The sequence below is a fragment of the Siphateles boraxobius genome, unplaced genomic scaffold (assembly GCF_051911475.1).
Source record: "Siphateles boraxobius isolate OS27281-9 unplaced genomic scaffold, OSU_SipBor_1 24, whole genome shotgun sequence".
NCBI classification, from domain to species: Eukaryota; Metazoa; Chordata; class Actinopteri; order Cypriniformes; family Leuciscidae; genus Siphateles; species Siphateles boraxobius.
This window is the reverse complement of record NW_027508855.1, coordinates 8,626,171-8,643,893: the sequence shown is the minus strand read 5'-3', so window position 1 is coordinate 8,643,893 and position 17,723 is coordinate 8,626,171. Positions and strand designations below refer to the sequence as shown.

General features: G+C 41.9%; 3 protein-coding genes across 3 annotated transcripts in view; 2 read left to right on the top strand and 1 right to left on the bottom strand.

Moving 5' to 3' along the window:
- rpl36a (ribosomal protein L36A) overlaps positions 1-17,723 on the top strand; it is a 202,980-nt gene that overhangs the window by 132,441 nt on the left and 52,816 nt on the right. The window lies entirely within an intron of this gene.
- LOC143748947 (uncharacterized) lies at positions 1,390-13,561 on the top strand. The gene is made up of 6 exons (XM_077241233.1): positions 1,390-1,472; positions 11,872-11,898; positions 12,075-12,284; positions 12,431-12,624; positions 12,722-12,758; positions 12,924-13,561. The coding sequence occupies exons 2-6, from the start codon at positions 11,880-11,882 to the stop codon at positions 12,941-12,943; spliced, it is 480 nt and encodes a 159-aa protein (XP_077097348.1). The 5' UTR covers positions 1,390-1,472; positions 11,872-11,879; the 3' UTR covers positions 12,944-13,561.
- Positions 14,438-17,723, bottom strand: part of sptbn4a (spectrin, beta, non-erythrocytic 4a) — a 29,346-nt gene continuing 26,060 nt past the window's right edge. The window contains exon 20 of the mRNA XM_077241223.1: positions 14,438-17,647. Within this exon, the coding sequence (XP_077097338.1) occupies positions 17,300-17,647 (348 nt within the window). The 3' untranslated portion in view covers positions 14,438-17,299. The remainder of the gene's footprint in view (positions 17,648-17,723) is intronic.

Below are 17,723 nucleotides of genomic sequence, written 5' to 3'. Positions count from 1 at the left end.
CTCATCTTAAATGTATTTAAATACAAATTACATTTGATTTTTTCCAAAGGCTTTAAAATACAAAATGCAAAACAGTGTTTTGTATTTGAAATACGTATCATGTATCTGAAATACTGCCCATAGAGTGGGGTAAAACCATAGACTGTAAGGGTAAAACACAGTCTATGGGTAAACCTGTGGAGTGGGGTAAACTCTAGCCCCCCCCCCCCCCCCCCCAAAAAAATGAATGACAGAAGGGTGGATGCTTGACGGCTGTCTTGAGGAAGAGCCACAATGCTAAAAGACCTGATGGCTCATTTGGTTTCCAGACTATTGAAACTGACTGAATATGGCACAGCCCCACCTGAGATATTTTTCACCAGCCTCCACTGCTCGTTAGGGGTGATGGCGCAGTGGATAAGACACATGACTTTGGTGTGCGAGACCCGGGTTTGAATCCATTGTGAGACACCAATGTGTCCCTGAGCAAGACACTTAACCGCTAGTTGCTCCAGAGGCGTGCGCCCTCTGACATATATATAGCAATTGTAAGTCGCTTTGGATAAAAGCGTCAGCTAAATGTAAATGTCGTTATCGTTGCGTGTGCTCAAACTGGCAACCAGTTTGAGGAGCAGTTGGCGGGAGAAACGACAATCTCTGGTATTAATGTTTGTAACCTTTTATTTGCAATAATAAAAATACCTGAGCAGACATTTGTCCATTGCCTGGGTATAAAATAAAATATTTTTCTCTGTCTGAATTTACTTGTGCAGAGAGAACTGTCACACACAAACTCACACCGTTAATTAATTATTTATAAATTGTTTGGATAGTGACAGTATGAACAAAAAAGTGACACTGTGAGGGAGTGTAATATAAAGTAAACTGCAACAGAATTATCTTGCGTGGAAAAAGTTAAGAATTGTTTGTGGTGGGTTTTGTGCAGTGATATCTGTTACTAGTTTTAGTGCAGTGTTATGCTTATGGGACTGGGGGAAATAGAGGAGCAAACTGCAAATGCAGTTTGGGGTGGGTGAAGGAAGGATTACAATAGATTTTTATTGAGAAACAAATTGTTTTTCAAGTGTGTTGGGGTTTAGACGATTCCTGTTCTTGGACAAAACCCCTCCAGCCTTGGAATTTGAAAAGATATTTTCACAAGGAACAGAGGATGCAGGGGAACACATATGACACAATAACGACAATGACAATGAGAGTTATCTAACTCTCTAAACTCTCTGACACTACAACTGCTTCTACTACTCCTGACAATACCCAGAAGGTGGCGCGAGTTCGAACCACTTTTATCCCGAAACGACACTCAGACCGAACCGATGACGTATCCAGACAAACCGAGGGCTCGTTTGTCATTAGTCACGTGATTTTCACGTTAACAACACAATCTGGCACGCCCATTTTTTTCTCCAGACAAGTTCCGACGCCTCGGTTCAAATGTCACATTAGGCTACTAGAAGGAGATTTAAATAAGAAAGGTTAGTAAAATTCATGTTAACCATACCATACACAATATCAGTTAAGATCAGACGGTGACGGCTTGTTCAGCTCATATTCAATGAATGGTTTATGATTTAATTGAATTAATATTACTTGCTAATAGTGTATGCCAGAATAACAACTGCAGAAAAACATTACAATAAATTAGCATTAAAATGTCCAGAAATTAGGGTTGGGGACCGTTCACATTTTAACCGGTAGTACCTGAAATTCGGCAGGCTACAGGTGTTCCGGAGAGTTCAGTTCCCATGTTTCTGAATGTTGCGCACGCGCGCTGAAGGGGAAACAGGGTAACTGAACTCTGAACACCTGTTCTCAACGGTACTTTTTTCGATCATTTATGCATGTGTACCTCAATAACAGTAATTCAGGTAAATCATTTGTAGTGATGTTATTGACATTATGCCAGAGCTGCCTTGGTCGCTGTCTGACATTGTCTGTGATGCTTGAATATTAATAAAAACTAGGGTGACCATACGTCCTCTTTTTCCCGGACATGTCCTCTTTTTGGACCTAAACTTTTTTATATACCCCAGAATGTCCGGGATGCGGCTTAATTGCTTTCTAAAGTCACCATTCATTAAGTTTAGGTCGGAGTCAATTCATTCTGATTGATGAATCTGAATACTGTTTATTAACGATAAACAAGTGATCGGGTTGATGTGCATTAATTATTGCATTGCTTTAGGTCCCGTCTTCTCGCACGCCCTGTGGTCGGTCGGTCATGTAGGCTAGGTAACGCAAAAACATTGGTCAAACTGCAGTCATTACCCTCAGCACCACTGCAAGGCTGCGTTCCAGTCCAAAATTTACATGCCCTTCACACGCTAACTTTTTTAAATGTTGTTTATTATGCTTATTTTGGAACAAAAATGCAAACTTGTCTGTACAAAATATAACAACAATATGTACATTGTAATCTGAACACATAGAATAAAGGAAGTTAGCAATGCATGGCTAACTAAAACAAAGAAGAAGAAAAAAAGAAAAGAAAAAAACGAGAAAAAGTAGGGTAAGATATTATTTATACATCATTTAGAGGAGCTACACAAATTAAAGACATTACAATTTAAAATTGTTTCAATTGCTTTCTTATTTACTAAGGATGAAATAGTGTGTACATTTTAAATTCTTTAGTAATTCTTTAGTAAGTTAGTAACAAAGCAGGCTTTTTTTTAGTGGGATCAGAATCAAAGTATCCAAAAATAATGTCTTTAAAGGTTACTGATTTATCTTGCTGGATATTATCTTTTATAAATATGTCAATATCTTTCCATAGTTGTTCAGTATAGACCCCTTTTCAGTTGGTAAACATGTCGTCGTTTTTTTGTGGGCGGAGCTTAGGTGGTTGCAGAACGATCCCTCTGGCCGCTACCCTAACGTTAGTTTGCAAGTTTTGTTAGCTTGTTTTTTAACAATGACTGGAGAAAATCCAATTTGATCTTAATGTGCAAGGTCACTCACTGTCCAGGACCGCGATTGTTATTTGCAAAAGTTAATTTTAACGAACGGAACCAGATTGGCTGACCCGTAGCCTCCACGCTCACTCAATGGTTGGACGATCTGACAGGATAAACGTTAACGCTAGGCTACCTACGGTTGAGTGAGCTGATTTCTACACCTATCCGATAGAGAAACCGACGGGTAATGAGAAACTGAGGGCATATAAATCTTTAGATGCCATAACTATGTGATGAATGGTCATGTACAAGACTTGTGTGGTATGATCCGCAGTTCTGCCTAGCCAGCGCCAAGAAGACGACAATGTAAAGAGTGACATTACAATTTTAATGATGTGAATATTTTCTAGAAATAAAAATTCCAGATACAGCATATTTATTTTTCATTGATTCTTGCACCCAACAACACAACAAGATGGCATTTAATAATAATAATAATGTAAGCTCCTTATTATGTAGCCTGCAGTTTTCCCTTTGTTTTGCCTCCAGCTAGCGCCGTAACTGTGACGTTGGCTCGAAATTGGTCTTATACATAGTTCCTACATGATGTCACAACATACGGGCATTTGCAGACCCGCCGCCATTTCTGTGGGCATGCTGTGGGCAGAACATTAGAAAAGAAGCTGAAACTACTTAATTTCGTGATAAAAAGTGAAAATGGTCATTCCTGCTGGGTCAATGGATGTTTAAATCGTGCCGGAGGTTCAGTTAAATTTGGATTTTACAGTATACCCCTCATAAGACTTCATGAATGTGAGACGACTAAGCTTTTGTCAGAACAATGACGGAGGTTATGGCTGGTGAGGATAAACAGGAAAGAAACTCCCTCAAAACAAATATAAGTTAACACTTTGCAGTTTGAATGATGTCCTGTATGAACAAAATGACGAGGTATTAAAAACATACAAAAACAACATTGTTTCCACTGTTCGACACACACACACACACACACACACACACACACACACACACACACACACACACACATTCCAGCATTGCAATCTCAGATTATGTCCCTAAAGAACCCGCATATAAAGTAGTTCCACATTACATTAATTGATTTGCACGCAAGTTTAATTTATTTTTATATTCATGCACCGAACCATGACGCCCGTGCCATTTCGGTCCAATATGAATACATGTACTGTTCCACCCCTATTCTTCAGTGTACAAATAAGTACATGCATATAACAGAAAGCACCGATTACTGTTCTAAGGGTAACATAGGAATTAAGTTGTGGAGGCTATGGCTTTTTAATAGACAGGTAGTGTAGCATCATGCTACATTTGCTATGATGACTAATTTTCCATTGATTGCACTTGAGCAAACGTCACCAACCCAACCCTCTGCAAACTGATTGTACGCCTCCAGTGATTTCCAGGCTCAGAATTGCTTACATGTTTAAAAACTCCTGGCCAATACCAGATAATGGTACACATGAAAATACTGTATCTGAGGCAAAGCTGCATAGTCAGTGCTCAGTGCTTCCTTCATTAGCACATACGGATCCACACCATTTATGACTGAAATTTTCGCATTGTACCTCTCTCTGTCTTGTGTTAATAGAGTCTCTTTATAATCTCTGTCATTTTGTCTCTTCATAATTTGCTTAACATTATAAACAGAAAGAAATATTCGAAATTTGCTTGTAAAACTTTGTAAACACCGCAGCTTATGCCATCACATATGGCGTCTCCGGGGAGATCACGTGACATTAATTGGTCTGTGGGAACTATGTATACACAAATCCGGCGCGAACTCTATGGGCGCCGCCATCTTGCCTGCCGCCATTACTGAGTGCCTGCTAAGGGTGACGATGTGACACTTGCCGGTACCCTCTAATGACATTTCAATGAAAGCGGATCCTGCTCATGAAAGAAAATGTCTGGTGAAAGGGAACATTGTGTAGTGTTACAAATTTATTAAATGTTTTTAGGTTCCAATACAATAGAATATACACTGAGAAAGTTTAGTAGACTAAATTTAGCATTTGAAGTATAAATTATGATATCAGAATTGTCAGTAAGAGATTCATTGCCAGTCCTGATCTCTCTATTGTAAGTCAAACAATTCAGGTGTCGGACATTAGCTTTTGTCTGTATGCACTTCCTGGCCATTAAGATGGGTGATACAGTCGGGCACATTACTGAAACTCTCACCTTTTGTTCTAATGGCTCTCGGAGCCACTGTCCCAGTCGGTGAAGAGTCTGGCTGATTGGATTAGGATATTTACATTTGAATCACCCTGCTATGCTGACGAGATCAGGGCTGTGGAACTTCCGGTAAAGTGCTGATTCCTGTACTTCACATTTACATGCTTTGTTCAGATTGGCCCCTCACCCCCCTTTTATGTAAATCACTCCCCCTTTGGAAGGATAAAACACTGTTTTTAGATATTGAGTTAGACTTGGGTAAGATTTTGGACGAAGCAGACTACAGCAATTAACCATCCTTCTTAAAGGAGAACTCCGGGCAATTTTTAAGTTAATCTTGATCATTAGACCTTTGTGAGTACTGACTATAGAAAAAAAAATGAACCGGATTAGTGCTTGCTACGCGGAGCTGCGACCGCGAATGCCCAGAGCTCCCACCCAGCTAAAACGGCAGCTATGGGGGCATGGACATAAAGACGTTTTTGAGCCTCTTAACAGACACAAAATGCAATTAAAATGTCTGTCCAACATGAACAGGGACCCTACATGTGAACAAGATGCGTTTAGCAACTTAGCCATTGTTTCAACTCACCTAAATAGTCTTTTAGACGGCAAGCTGTAGTCTCGCGCTGCAGTCCCGTGCTGTAGCCGGAAAAGGTAAACAATGTCCAGATGGGAGGAGCGTTGATCATGTGCGACGAGTTAAGATCAGAGTTGCTTACAAGTGAAGAAGAAATGGTTCGTGTTTGTGCCTTTCCAAATTGTGGCAACAGAATGCGAAAATATAAGAGTTTAAATTTTCATCGTCTTCCTTTTCATGACCTCGAGATTCTGCAGTTGTGGCTAGTTGTACTTCAACTTGATGTGCAAACTCCCGTAGTACTACGCTCTAAAGATCACTGCATTCGCAGCGAATACAATTACAATACAATTACAATTCAAGTCGAAGAAGCTAGTGAAATAATTAAAGCTTTGTAAATAAGACTACAAAAACATTCATGCACATCTCTCCTCATGCCGTGTGTGGCCAAATGCAAGGATAAATAAATGTTACATTACCTCCACCGTGGTTGCACCCGTCTTCGTACATGGAATGGCATTTTTCTTCAAACGGCCCAGCTGTGTTGTGTAGTCATCCTTGTCCAAGTGTTCGCTGCAAATGCGGTAATCTTTAGAGCGTAGTACTTCTACGGGAGTTTGCACATCAAGTTGAAGTACAACTATAGCCACAACTGCAGAATCTCGAGGTCGTGAAAAGGAAGACGATGAAAATTTAAGCTCTTATATTTTCGCATTCTGTTGCCACAATTCGTAAAGGCACAAACACGAACCATTTCTTCTTCACTTGTAAACAACTCTGATCTTAACTCGTCGCACATGATCAATGCTCCTCCCACCTGGACATTGTTTACCTTTTCCGGCTACAGCACGGGACTGCAGCACGAGACTACAGCTTGCCGTCTAAAAGACTATTTAGGTGAGTTGAAACAATGGCTAAGTTGCTAAACGCATCTTGTTCACATGTAGGGTCCCTGTTCATGTTGCACAGACATTTTAATTGCATTTTGTGTCTGTTAAGAGGCTCAAAAACGCTCGTTATGTCCATGCCCCCATAGCTGCCGTTTTAGCTGGGTGGGAGCTCTGGGCATTCGCGGTCGCAGCTCCGCGTAGCAAGCACCAATCCGGTTCGTTTTTTTTTATATAGTCAGTACTCACAAAGGTCTAACGATCAAGATTAACTTAAAAATTGCCTGGAGTTCTCCTTTAAAAGATACAATCCCAACGTCTCCTGGTTTTTCGCTTCTAAGTCTCCTACACTTAAGAAGAACAAGGTTTACAACAGGGTAGATGATTTCAGGTAGTGGCCAAAACTTACAGATAAAGGTAATTTATTGACAACATAATGTATTAATGTAAAAATGCGTCAGCCAAATGTAATGTAATGTAAGACGTGTATTAATTGATGACAACAATAAAACCGAACGCTGTCATTACTAGCTGTGTTGCTAATATGTTTACAAGCTTCACAAGTTGCAAATAACTCAGTGTTTCCCCTACCATTGTTTTGTAATAATACTATACCCCGCATATATATTTTGTTTTAAAATGATAATATTATGCATTTTTTTAACAATTAAAACTGAAACTATAGGCTTTATAAATGTGCTCATGTCAGTTTTGCGACCCCTATCCTAAAGGTGACGGGGTTTTCACAAATGAAAATTTTCTGGCACCTTCCAAAGTAGCAGACATCACATCAGTAATGAAACAAAAAGAAAAGCTGCTTTTTAAAATTATAGATTACAAAGGTTGTAAATATTCATGTTCTCTTACGAGAGTATCTCTCGTACTAGCATCAGCCGTCTGCCCGGAGCTCCCTGCCGCAACCTGCACCACCCGCCGCCGCCGCTTCTCAACGCCGCCAGGCCCGAGAAAAGAGACCACGCTCTCGCTCTGCTGGACGCCGCCCCCCTCAGCGCGGGCCCCGGCCGAGGATCGAAATCAAGCCCGAGGTCTCAAAGCTTTCCTAGCCTCTCTAGGAAAGCGACGGTGTTCAAATCCCGCTGCGGCCGGATTTTCACCGAAAAGTTTCGCTCGTCCAGTTCCATGCAATGTGACTGTTCCAGCGTATTTAGCAGTCAACAAGCCGGTCCATTTGCCCGCTTGCCTGCGCATAAAAGCCTTTTTACGGCTACCAAGATAAATCCAATAAAGAGTGTATTTTCTGGTGTTCCGGCCACGGCCGATGGTGTTATGAGTGTTGTAAGAATGCCCAAGTCTCAGTGCCCATTCCCACACGCAGACACAGCCCACCACAATACAGGGCTAGCACAAATAAAATCGACTCATGTCGATTGTGCAATAGATGTAGTGTACGTGCCCACGACACAGTGCCCACAAACACTACACAAAGCATGTCCCACGGTTTCTGTAAAAACGAAACCAACACATTTTCAGTCGGCGCGAGCCGACACTGTTCTCAGTACAGTGAGTGTGCCCGCTATCCCGCGCCCACATTCCCTCACAGACATGCCGAACCCCACGGGGCTCGTCCCGCTCGCCTTCTCTCCACAACCTGTCAGAGAGAAGCTGAGCGCGGTCGGGCTGCCCGCTGTGATCAGCGCACCCCCCGCCTCGCACACTGCAAACACAGTGTCTATATCTCAGCACACCGGAGCTCTCCGGCCGCCGCTATGCCGCGGCCAGAGCCCAGATTTCATTCTACCTCTAGCTTTTCACGCATTTATGCGTGGGCAAAGCTTCCCGGGGTATCGAAGTGGGTGCTGAAAACTATAAAAAGAGGCTATTCGCTGCAGTTCACTCGACGCCCCCGCCGTTGCGCGGCGCGAGTTGAAACGACGGTAAAAAACAAAGTTTCTCATCTACTTCGAGGCGAGATAGCGAAACTACTGAGCAAAGGGGCTATAGAACCTTTATCTCAGGCTCAGAGCCAAGGGGGTCTATACAGCAGGTATTTTCTGGTACCGAAAAAATACGGGGGTCTCGGAACCATTCTAGATCTGCGACAGCTGAACAAAGCACTCACGAAGCGCCAGTTCAGAATGATTACAACCAGGAAAATCCTAGCGCAAGTTCGTCAGGAGGACTGGTTTAAGTCATTAGATCTGAAAGACGCCTATTTTCAAATACAAATAGCGTCACGTCACATGCGATTCTTGAGATTCGCCTTCGAGGGCCAGGCATACCAATACAAAGTCCTGCCGTTCGGTCTGTCCCTGGCACCCCGTACATTTACGAAGTGCATGGACGCGGCTCTCGCACCCCTGAGACTCCAGGGCATGCGAATTTTGAACTACTTGGACGATTGGCTGATTCTAGTTCGATCACAATCAGAGCTCATAGAACACAGGGCCACATTACTCGAGTATCTCGAGAATCTGGGTCTCACAGTCAATTGGGCGAAGAGTTCGCTGTCTCCCAGCCAGAAAATTTATTTTCTGGGAACAGTGCTGGACTCGCTATCCATGACAGCGCATCTGTCGCCAGAGCGCGAACTGGACATTCAGCACGCCGTGAAATCCTTCCGCCGCGGTTCGATAGTCCAGCTCAAAAGGTTTCAGAAAATGCTGGGCCTCATGGCCTCAGCAGCTTCAGTGCTCCAGCTGGGTCTGCTTCGTATGCGCCCACTGCAGCTGTGGCTGAAAGCGCGAGTTGGTGTCCACGGACGCCTCCACCTCGGGATGGGGAGTGCTGCTCGAGGGCAGACCGTTCTTTGGCCAGTGGTCAGAACGGGAAAAGCTCCTACACATAAACTGTCTGGAAATGATGGCAGTCTACAATGCGCTACGGCGCTTCTGTCCCCGGATAGAGGGTCACCACGTCTTGGTCCGGTCGGACAACATGTCAGTGGTGGCATACATAAATCGCCAGGGCGGCATCAAGTCCCGAAACCTTTACAGGCTAACGGAACGCCTCCTGGTCTGGGCACTGCACAACCTGCTTTCACTGAGAGCGGCGCATGTGCCTGGTCACCTAAATCTGGGACCAGACAGACTGTCCAGAAACAATGTCCCAGCAGGGGAATGGTCGCTGCACCCGCAAATGATCCAACTGCTGTGGGAGACATTCGGCAGAGCGCAGGTGGACCTGTTCGCGTCCCTCGAGAACGCTCATTGTCCGAAATATTTCTCCAAGAGCAACGACGGAAAAAAACGATGCCCAGTGCTGCTTGTGGCTCCGCTCTGGACAAACCATACTTGGTTCCCAGTCCTGATGCGGCTGACCAGCACTGCCCCGTGGCCAATACCGTTGAGGAAAGACCTCCTCTCTCAGGCCAATGGCTCGATTTAGCATCCTCGCCCGCAACTATGGTCCCTTCATGCATGGGCCATCAACGGGTACCCGCTAACCTCCCGGAGGGAGTGTTAAAAACGATCACGCAGGCGAGGGCCCCATCTACTAGACGGCTCTATTCCTTGAAATGGTCTGTGTTCTCTGCCTGGTGTCAAGCTCAGGGCTTTTCACCCATTGACTGCGGGGTCACGGAAGTACTCTCCTTCCTTCAAGAGCTGCTGGATAAGAGCAGGACCCCATCCACGCTCAAAGTGTACGTGGCGGCCATAGCAACGTTTACAAAACCTGTGTCTGGCCAGTCACTGGGGAAAAACGACCTAGTCGTGCGATTTCTCAAGGGAGCTCGGAGGCTGAACCCTCCCAGACCTCCTTCAGTCCCGGTGTGGGACCTTTCTACGGTTTTGGAAGCCAACGTTCGAGCCAATCAATTTTTCAGACATAAAGCATCTGTCTCTCAAAACGGTGTTTCTTTTGGCTCTCGCTTCAGTGAAATGCATAGGGGACTTACAAGCGCTTTCAGTAAGTGCGTCATGTATGGAGTTTGGGCCTAATGACTCAAAAGTCATACTCAAACCAAGGCACGGGTACGTGCCCAAATCCCTCAACATACTGTTCAGGGCCCAGGTTATTTCCCTGTGCGCACTCTCGGTTCAGGATGCGAGTCTCCTTTGCCCTGTCAGGGTACTGAGAGCTTATGTGTCCCGCTCGTCTGTCTTCAGACAGACCGAGCAGCTCTTCGTTTTGTTTGGCGGACGCTCCAAGGGACTGGCCGCATCAAAACGGAGCCTATCCAGATGGATAGTTGACGCCATAGCACTGGCTTACACTTCTAAGGGCCTGCAGTGTCCTTTGGGTGTCAGAGAGCACTCCACGAGAGGCGTGGCCTCGTCGTGGGCGTGGTATAGTGGGGTTACCCTGCAAGATATCTGTACGGCCGCGGGCTGGGCCTCGCCGTCTACATTTATAAGGTTTTATAACCTAGAGGTTCCCTCTTACAAGCCAAGCTTCTGTCGGTATAGAACTCAGTGCTATCTGCCCCGCTGAGCCGGTCCAGATGCTGAGTTTTGCTTGTGCATCGCTCACTGAGCGATAAAACAGCTCCATGGGTGTTGAATAACCCGTACTATTACCCAGTTCAGGCTGAACGCATTCACCCTGTCTGTGTGAAACACTGTTAACATAACTAGCTCCTGTAGGATGCTATTTCATGGGGAATGATGCTTGCAGCCTCTCTTCTCCGACTCTCTGTGAGTCTATGGTGATTATGCACTATATGAGCCCCGGGCTACTGCCCTTGGGACTTTGGTGTCGGATCCCAGTACGCACGGCGTTTGCATTGTGTTCCCCATAGCGTAAGATATTACGCAGTACAAGAGATACTCTCGTAAGAGAACGTATTCGGTTACTAACGTAACCTCGGTTCTCTCTAGAGAGGGAACGAGTACTGCGTATCTTGCCGTGGATACACAGCTCGGGTTCGCTTCGGCGATGAAAACCAGTTGTACCAGCCTAATCGAGTATTATTTATAGGGCGAGACCACGCCCTTTCTGGCAGGACGTGACGAAGTGGCCACGAAATGCCCCCATTGGATATGTGTCACGCAGGGCTACTCTCAATAGGCTGCTGCTGTTGCCGCAGGGCAGCCAATAGGCGCGCAAGCCATCTTGCCTATGTCTGCATGCTGCTGCACAGCGTTTTACATTAATTCAAAATTAAGGATAATTTTTGGCTTCAATATCTCGTGGAAAAGAGGTTTTCCCCATAGCGTAAGATATTACGCAGTACTCATTCCCTCTCTAGAGAGAACCGAGGTTACGTTAGTAACAGAGTACGTTTTTCTGTATGTTGTAACAAAAGAATCCTGGGAAATGAAGTCAGTTTAGGTGGTGTTGAGGTGTCAGTTTAAAATCATTCTGTTCTCATTATGAGTCTTGTGTCCCTGTTTAGGAGAGAAAATGGAAACTAAAAGTAAAAGTAAGTTCTGTGAAAGTGACTGTAATTTTATTTTCCTTAATTCCTTTGTGGGTTGTCATCAAAGATCAAAGATGACTTCCTTTAAGACACATCCCATAAATTATCAAAATTGTATACTATATGAAATATAACTGCAAATTCATTACCATTTTTTTCTCTGCTTTTGAATTTTCTAGAGGCAGTAAAAGTGTTCACTCTTTTTACTGGAAACACAAATGAATTCAAAAAAATAAGTGTGGATTTTATTGACACTCTGCAAAACCGAATTAATCTGAGGGAAGTTTCTACAGTGGATGAAAGTGACATTGTTCTGGTTCTCTGTCCTATTGTTTCTCGAACTGGAACTGACATCGAAGCAGCAGTTCAAAATTTCAAAGACAACACAGGTCGTTTGAGTTCACTGACACTGTTTGCTTGTTAAAGCTATAGCTTTGTTTGTGTATTTTGCAGAATATTTCGGAGTAAAATATATATTAATCATAGGTATGTTAAACAGATTTGTGTAATATAAATGTGTCTATATCGTGAACAGAGTCTAAGCTGGCTGTTCTAGTGGTGCTTCATCACACGTTTGACCCAGAGAAAACAGTACCAGACAGCAGCAGATGTGTCAACAGAACAGACATACTTACTCTGGACTGTCTGTTCCATGAGGATACAGGATTACTGAAGTGTCAGAAGAATTCAGAGTCATATGACAAAGCTGTGAACTGGTTAAGAGAGCAGGTATTTAACAAGATGCTTCAAAATATGATAACTGCCATTAAATGTATAATTTGAAAAACATGTCACTCATAAGCTCATGTTGGAATCATTCTCTTAGGGGATCAAAACAGGTGTCAAAATAGGTCCATGTCAAAGTAGGTATAGATTAACTATAATCTATATATTATTTAAAATCACTCAAATAAATAAAAACATTTTCTGCATTTGAAAAAAATGGATGCATATGTTTTCTGTTTGCTGTATGTCCTAATGCACTGTAACAAACTTTAAAATTTAAAACCCTTGTCTTTTTTTAACAGACTGCTGTGCCATTATATAGCCGTGTGGAACACACTTGGCGAAGGGAGCAATGAAAGACAACGTAATTTCCTCATTATTTACACCTGTGATGTGCCCATGACAATGCAGCAAGGTGTCCATCAGCTGATTAGCTGTACTTACAACAGAAATGTCTTATTATTGCTGTTAACAAAACTGTTTCAAATAAATATACATTTTATTTAAAAAAAAATATTTAAAACTTGCCACCTCAACTTTGGACCCTGCATTACCTAACACATTTCTTACCTATGAAACTTATTTAAACATAACATGACAAAAATGTGTGAAATATATCACAAACAAAACAACTTGAATTGCTCTGTTTGTAAATTAACTCGAACTCTTCCGTCATCTAGCTTTAAAATGAATCACGAGTATTTACTGGGTCACATTACCATAAATTATAAAATTACTTCTTAAAGCGACCATAGCATGTACCCTTTGCTAACGGCCTTGTGGAAGGGCCCTACTTGAAGGGATCCAGTTGTTGTCTTTCGTTAGGAACACACCTTCAAATGGCATCCCCTTCCCGAAGGGCCCTTCAAGGGTGCAAAAATGCAGTTTAAAATGAATTTGCCCAATGTAGCCAGCAAATCAAGTTTAAAAAAAATAAAAACTTAGACATTGAGGATCAGTACACACCTGTCACTCTGTCACCATTACTTACTGCAATGCTAATTATTTTAAGTGTGCTTTTAAGTGTATATAGGTTTCAATTAAGTGTGCAAATAAAAAAATAGTCCAATTATAATACACCATTTATGTGACATGAATGATGAATGAAGTAACAGTCTACTCTATAGATGTCATGTTTAGTACAGATGAATTATGTTTCTGCACATGTCCTCTAATATTTTATCTGAAAACTAAGATATACACCCTATTTATTGATATAGCCTAATAATGTTTTATATCTCTTAGTTTTATAAGTATGAAATCAATGTTTTATTGCTTTATTGCAAATTTTGCCAATGTGGTCAAAGGTGTTCGTTCCACCAGTTCAAAGTACATACATTTTCGTAACCATTGTCTCCAGACTTTTACTTTTGTCTTTTTCATTTAGAGGTATAGAGCTGTATCTAACACAGCTTTTGTAGATGGATGCTAACTTGAATATGGTAAATGCTGACAATATAGAGATCAGAAAGTGAAATAATTTTAGAATTTAAACCGTGGCTAGATGTTAGCTTTAAAATGTAACTTGGAGACGCTGTCTCTTTAAAAAAAATAAAAAAAATATTCATTCCTTATCTGTAGGCCTATACCTCACAGTCATGTCTTTTAAATATTTTTTTTTTTTTTTACTTTATCTGTGAAGGTCTTTTTTTATTATTATTTAAATATAATGGTATTTTAAAAGTGGACTGTAACGTAATCCATAAATGGCCAAATTTTGCAGATACATTTTTATAGATAAATATAATATAAATATAATTTAAACACACCTGCAAATAAGACACAAAGTCACCAAAATCAAAACACCACAGCACACTGATATATACAACCTGTATTTATGAAGTAGTGCAGATACATCTGATACATCATTTATGTATCAGTACATAAATGATTTAATGTCTCATTTCAGCTATACAAGTGATCTGCTCATTCCACTCATTTCTCCATCTCATCTCCATCATCATCCAAATCCAGTGCTTTGCTGAAGATTGAAACCCTTTTGATAAACATGCACAGCTGTTGCATAGAAATCACCTCTATATTCTCTTTCATGCAACTTAATAGTTTTTCTTTAATTTAATGTGTGAAACAACTGACTTGGAATAAAGAAGGGCAACCCACAATCTGTCTATTTTAGGGCTTGAAATATTCTTTCTGAAATGAATTAAAATATAGACTTGCTGGTGAGGTCAAGCTGGGGAGATGAGTAGCATTGCTAAAGAAAAAAAATAAAGGCTTGGCAAACCAAAAACTGACCAGATGGTCTAAAAATAAGATAAATATGCAGTCTAATAATGACCCTGTCTGTCAACGTTTCTGGGTTAACAACCAAAGAGTTCAAATAAGGTATTTTAGCACTGCAATGACTTTGCAACACTGAACTCATGTGGCAACTTTAGGAAATGCAGGGTCATGGTGTAGGACAGCATCCAGTGTCTTTTAATACTCCAGATTGTAGTTTGGGGAGAAATTGTGCTTTTTGCAGGTATACCATAGTCAAGGTCACTCTGAAACAAATGTTGGATATGTAGAAGAGTCCGAAAGTGAAGTCAGATGATTTTAAATAGTTTTTGGCTATGCTTTGGGAGGGGGAGTTGGTTGACTGGTTGTCAGGAGTGAGTTTGCTTCAGCAAAGATTAGACGGAGACATACAGACATTCATTCAATCACATTTATCAGTCACAGATACATAGTGCAAAACAAGTGTAGTCCCCATTTATGCAGTTTCTATGACATTATAATCAAAGACACATCCAATCAGAACCAGATTTGACTCCATCATACTAAGTCTAAGCCAGTCTGGAGTGGGCATGGCTGTTTTCTGCTGTCATAAGGGGCTGTTTTTTGTCACGTGACAGCAATATTGCATGTCTAACTGGATCTGATCAGGGGTCAATTGTCTGTAAGCAATGCTTTCTGTGATCAAAACTAATTTAATTCATAAATGCATGTTTTATCTGGAACATAATACTGAAGGAAGTGCCTGCATCTGCTTATTACATGCATTCATAAGGCACCCACAGTGAGAAAAAACTGACACAAAAATCCCTCAGATGAGTCCTAATGTTGTTGATCTTCCAAGCAGAAGTTTGTTGACAGTGTTGAATTATGAATGTGATTATTCACAGATTTTGATTCACAGGACTAGTTTGTTGCATAGGCAGTGAGGCCAGTTAGAGTTAAAACTCAAAAGATAAGATTTGTGTGGTGAAAACTGCCAGAGAGGAAAAGCTTGACCTCACCAAAATGATTTGTTTACTTTGATATTTTTGTTTGTATCATATCTGTGTAAATATAATTTCCACATATATATTTGTACTATTTTAGGGGGGATATCATTGGCTTTGTCAATATTAATTGCAACTGCTGTCAAGAGACAGTTCTCTTAACATCTAAATTAAACACAAAACAGTTTCGGATGAGTATTTTAATGGTGATTTATTTTTACAAGAATCCTGATTTTTCGCCCTGGCAAAAAAACGTAAACAGTAAAAGTTGTGTTTCCATATGCAAGAGATCTCGGAAAAGACGGCTAACGCGCATGTTTACCGTCTAAATTCAGCCAGGGGCACTTTAAAACAACTTTTAACTTGTTAACATTTTCATAAGTTGATAAAAATGATATATATATTTTTTGTAATTAGACGCTGCAGTTCATAGAAGTAAATCTCGTTTACTAGTATATATACAAATATATATATATACAATCTTTTTCTTTATAGCATGACAAAATCACAGACACCCTATTTTATGTGTACTAATTTTACAATCAAAGAGTGATGTAAGGGGGCAGAGATGATAAAAAGCAGCATATTTGTACACGTACAGGGGGGTGTTTGATCGTACTTCTTCTTAGTTCGGGGAAGAATAACCTTGCACTTTAAATTCGTATCACGATAACCTAATAAATACGATCAATGAGATTATACATAGTACATTTGAGCTCCTTCTGGGTGGAGCTGTATTTCACACACACACACACACACTGCCACATTATATTCACGTATTGTGACTGAGACTTCGTCGAGTGTAGCTTGGACTGAATCACGCTCACCTCAGCACTGTGAAGCGTCTCACATGATTAAAACCATTACTACGAGCAGCAGGTGGAAGACGTGTGCGGCCTCAGGTGAGAGAATGGTGTTCCATACCGAACATTTTCCCATAATGCACCGTGCGTGTGCATATGCATGTGTGGGGCTGTGTAAGGATGTCGATCCTAATACCGCACCAGATTTCTCTCTCGGAAAGTCCTCTCTGTCACTTTCTCTCTCTCTCGCACTCGCTTGGAAGAGCAGAGCAGAGCAGCTAAAACAAGCGGCATCAGTTACTACATACAATATATTGCTTCAAGAAAACGCTTCTAAAATATTAAGGGCTATAGTCATCCTCAATAATCTAAAGTGCCTTTTCTGTGAGAGTCGAGCAGGGCGGCTGAACGGGCCCTCTGATGCTGGGATACGTTCATATACTGATTCTTTCACAGACGTACTCTTCAACACATTGGCACACGCACACAGACACACATTGACACATTCAAGGGACATAATCAATTACATCTGTCCTGGAATCAGGCTGTCAGGACAAACAGAGCGACAGAGACAGAGAAATGCAAGTCCTGTCTTCCTTCTGGAAAGATGGAGGGATGGATGAGTAAATAAACGTGTCGAGAGATGAGTCATTTGCTTTTTCCCGAAGTGCTGGAACCCCTGGAACCCCGGTCTCCTCCTTCGCCCCTCTCTCTCTCCTCCCTTTCACCTCTATCTCCTCTCTCTTTCTCAGATGCGTCCCTTTTTTCTGAGCTTTTGTCCGATGCCTCAATTTTATCTGACCGGTCTGAACGCTCAGACTTCTCTGACCTCTCTGATCTCTCCGCCCCCTCCAATGGCTCCGCCCCTTCAGAACGCTCCTTGCGCTCTGATTTGTCAGGGTCAGTTGAGGAGTTTGTGGCTTTCTCCCACTTGGCAATGTCCTCGATCTCTTTCAGGCTTCCATTGATACTGTTGACCCAACCTTTCAGATCCTCCTGCGAGACAGAACATACACACACTTGTAATAGGGCCACAATAGACAAAATACTCTGATCTTTTTTACTCAGATGG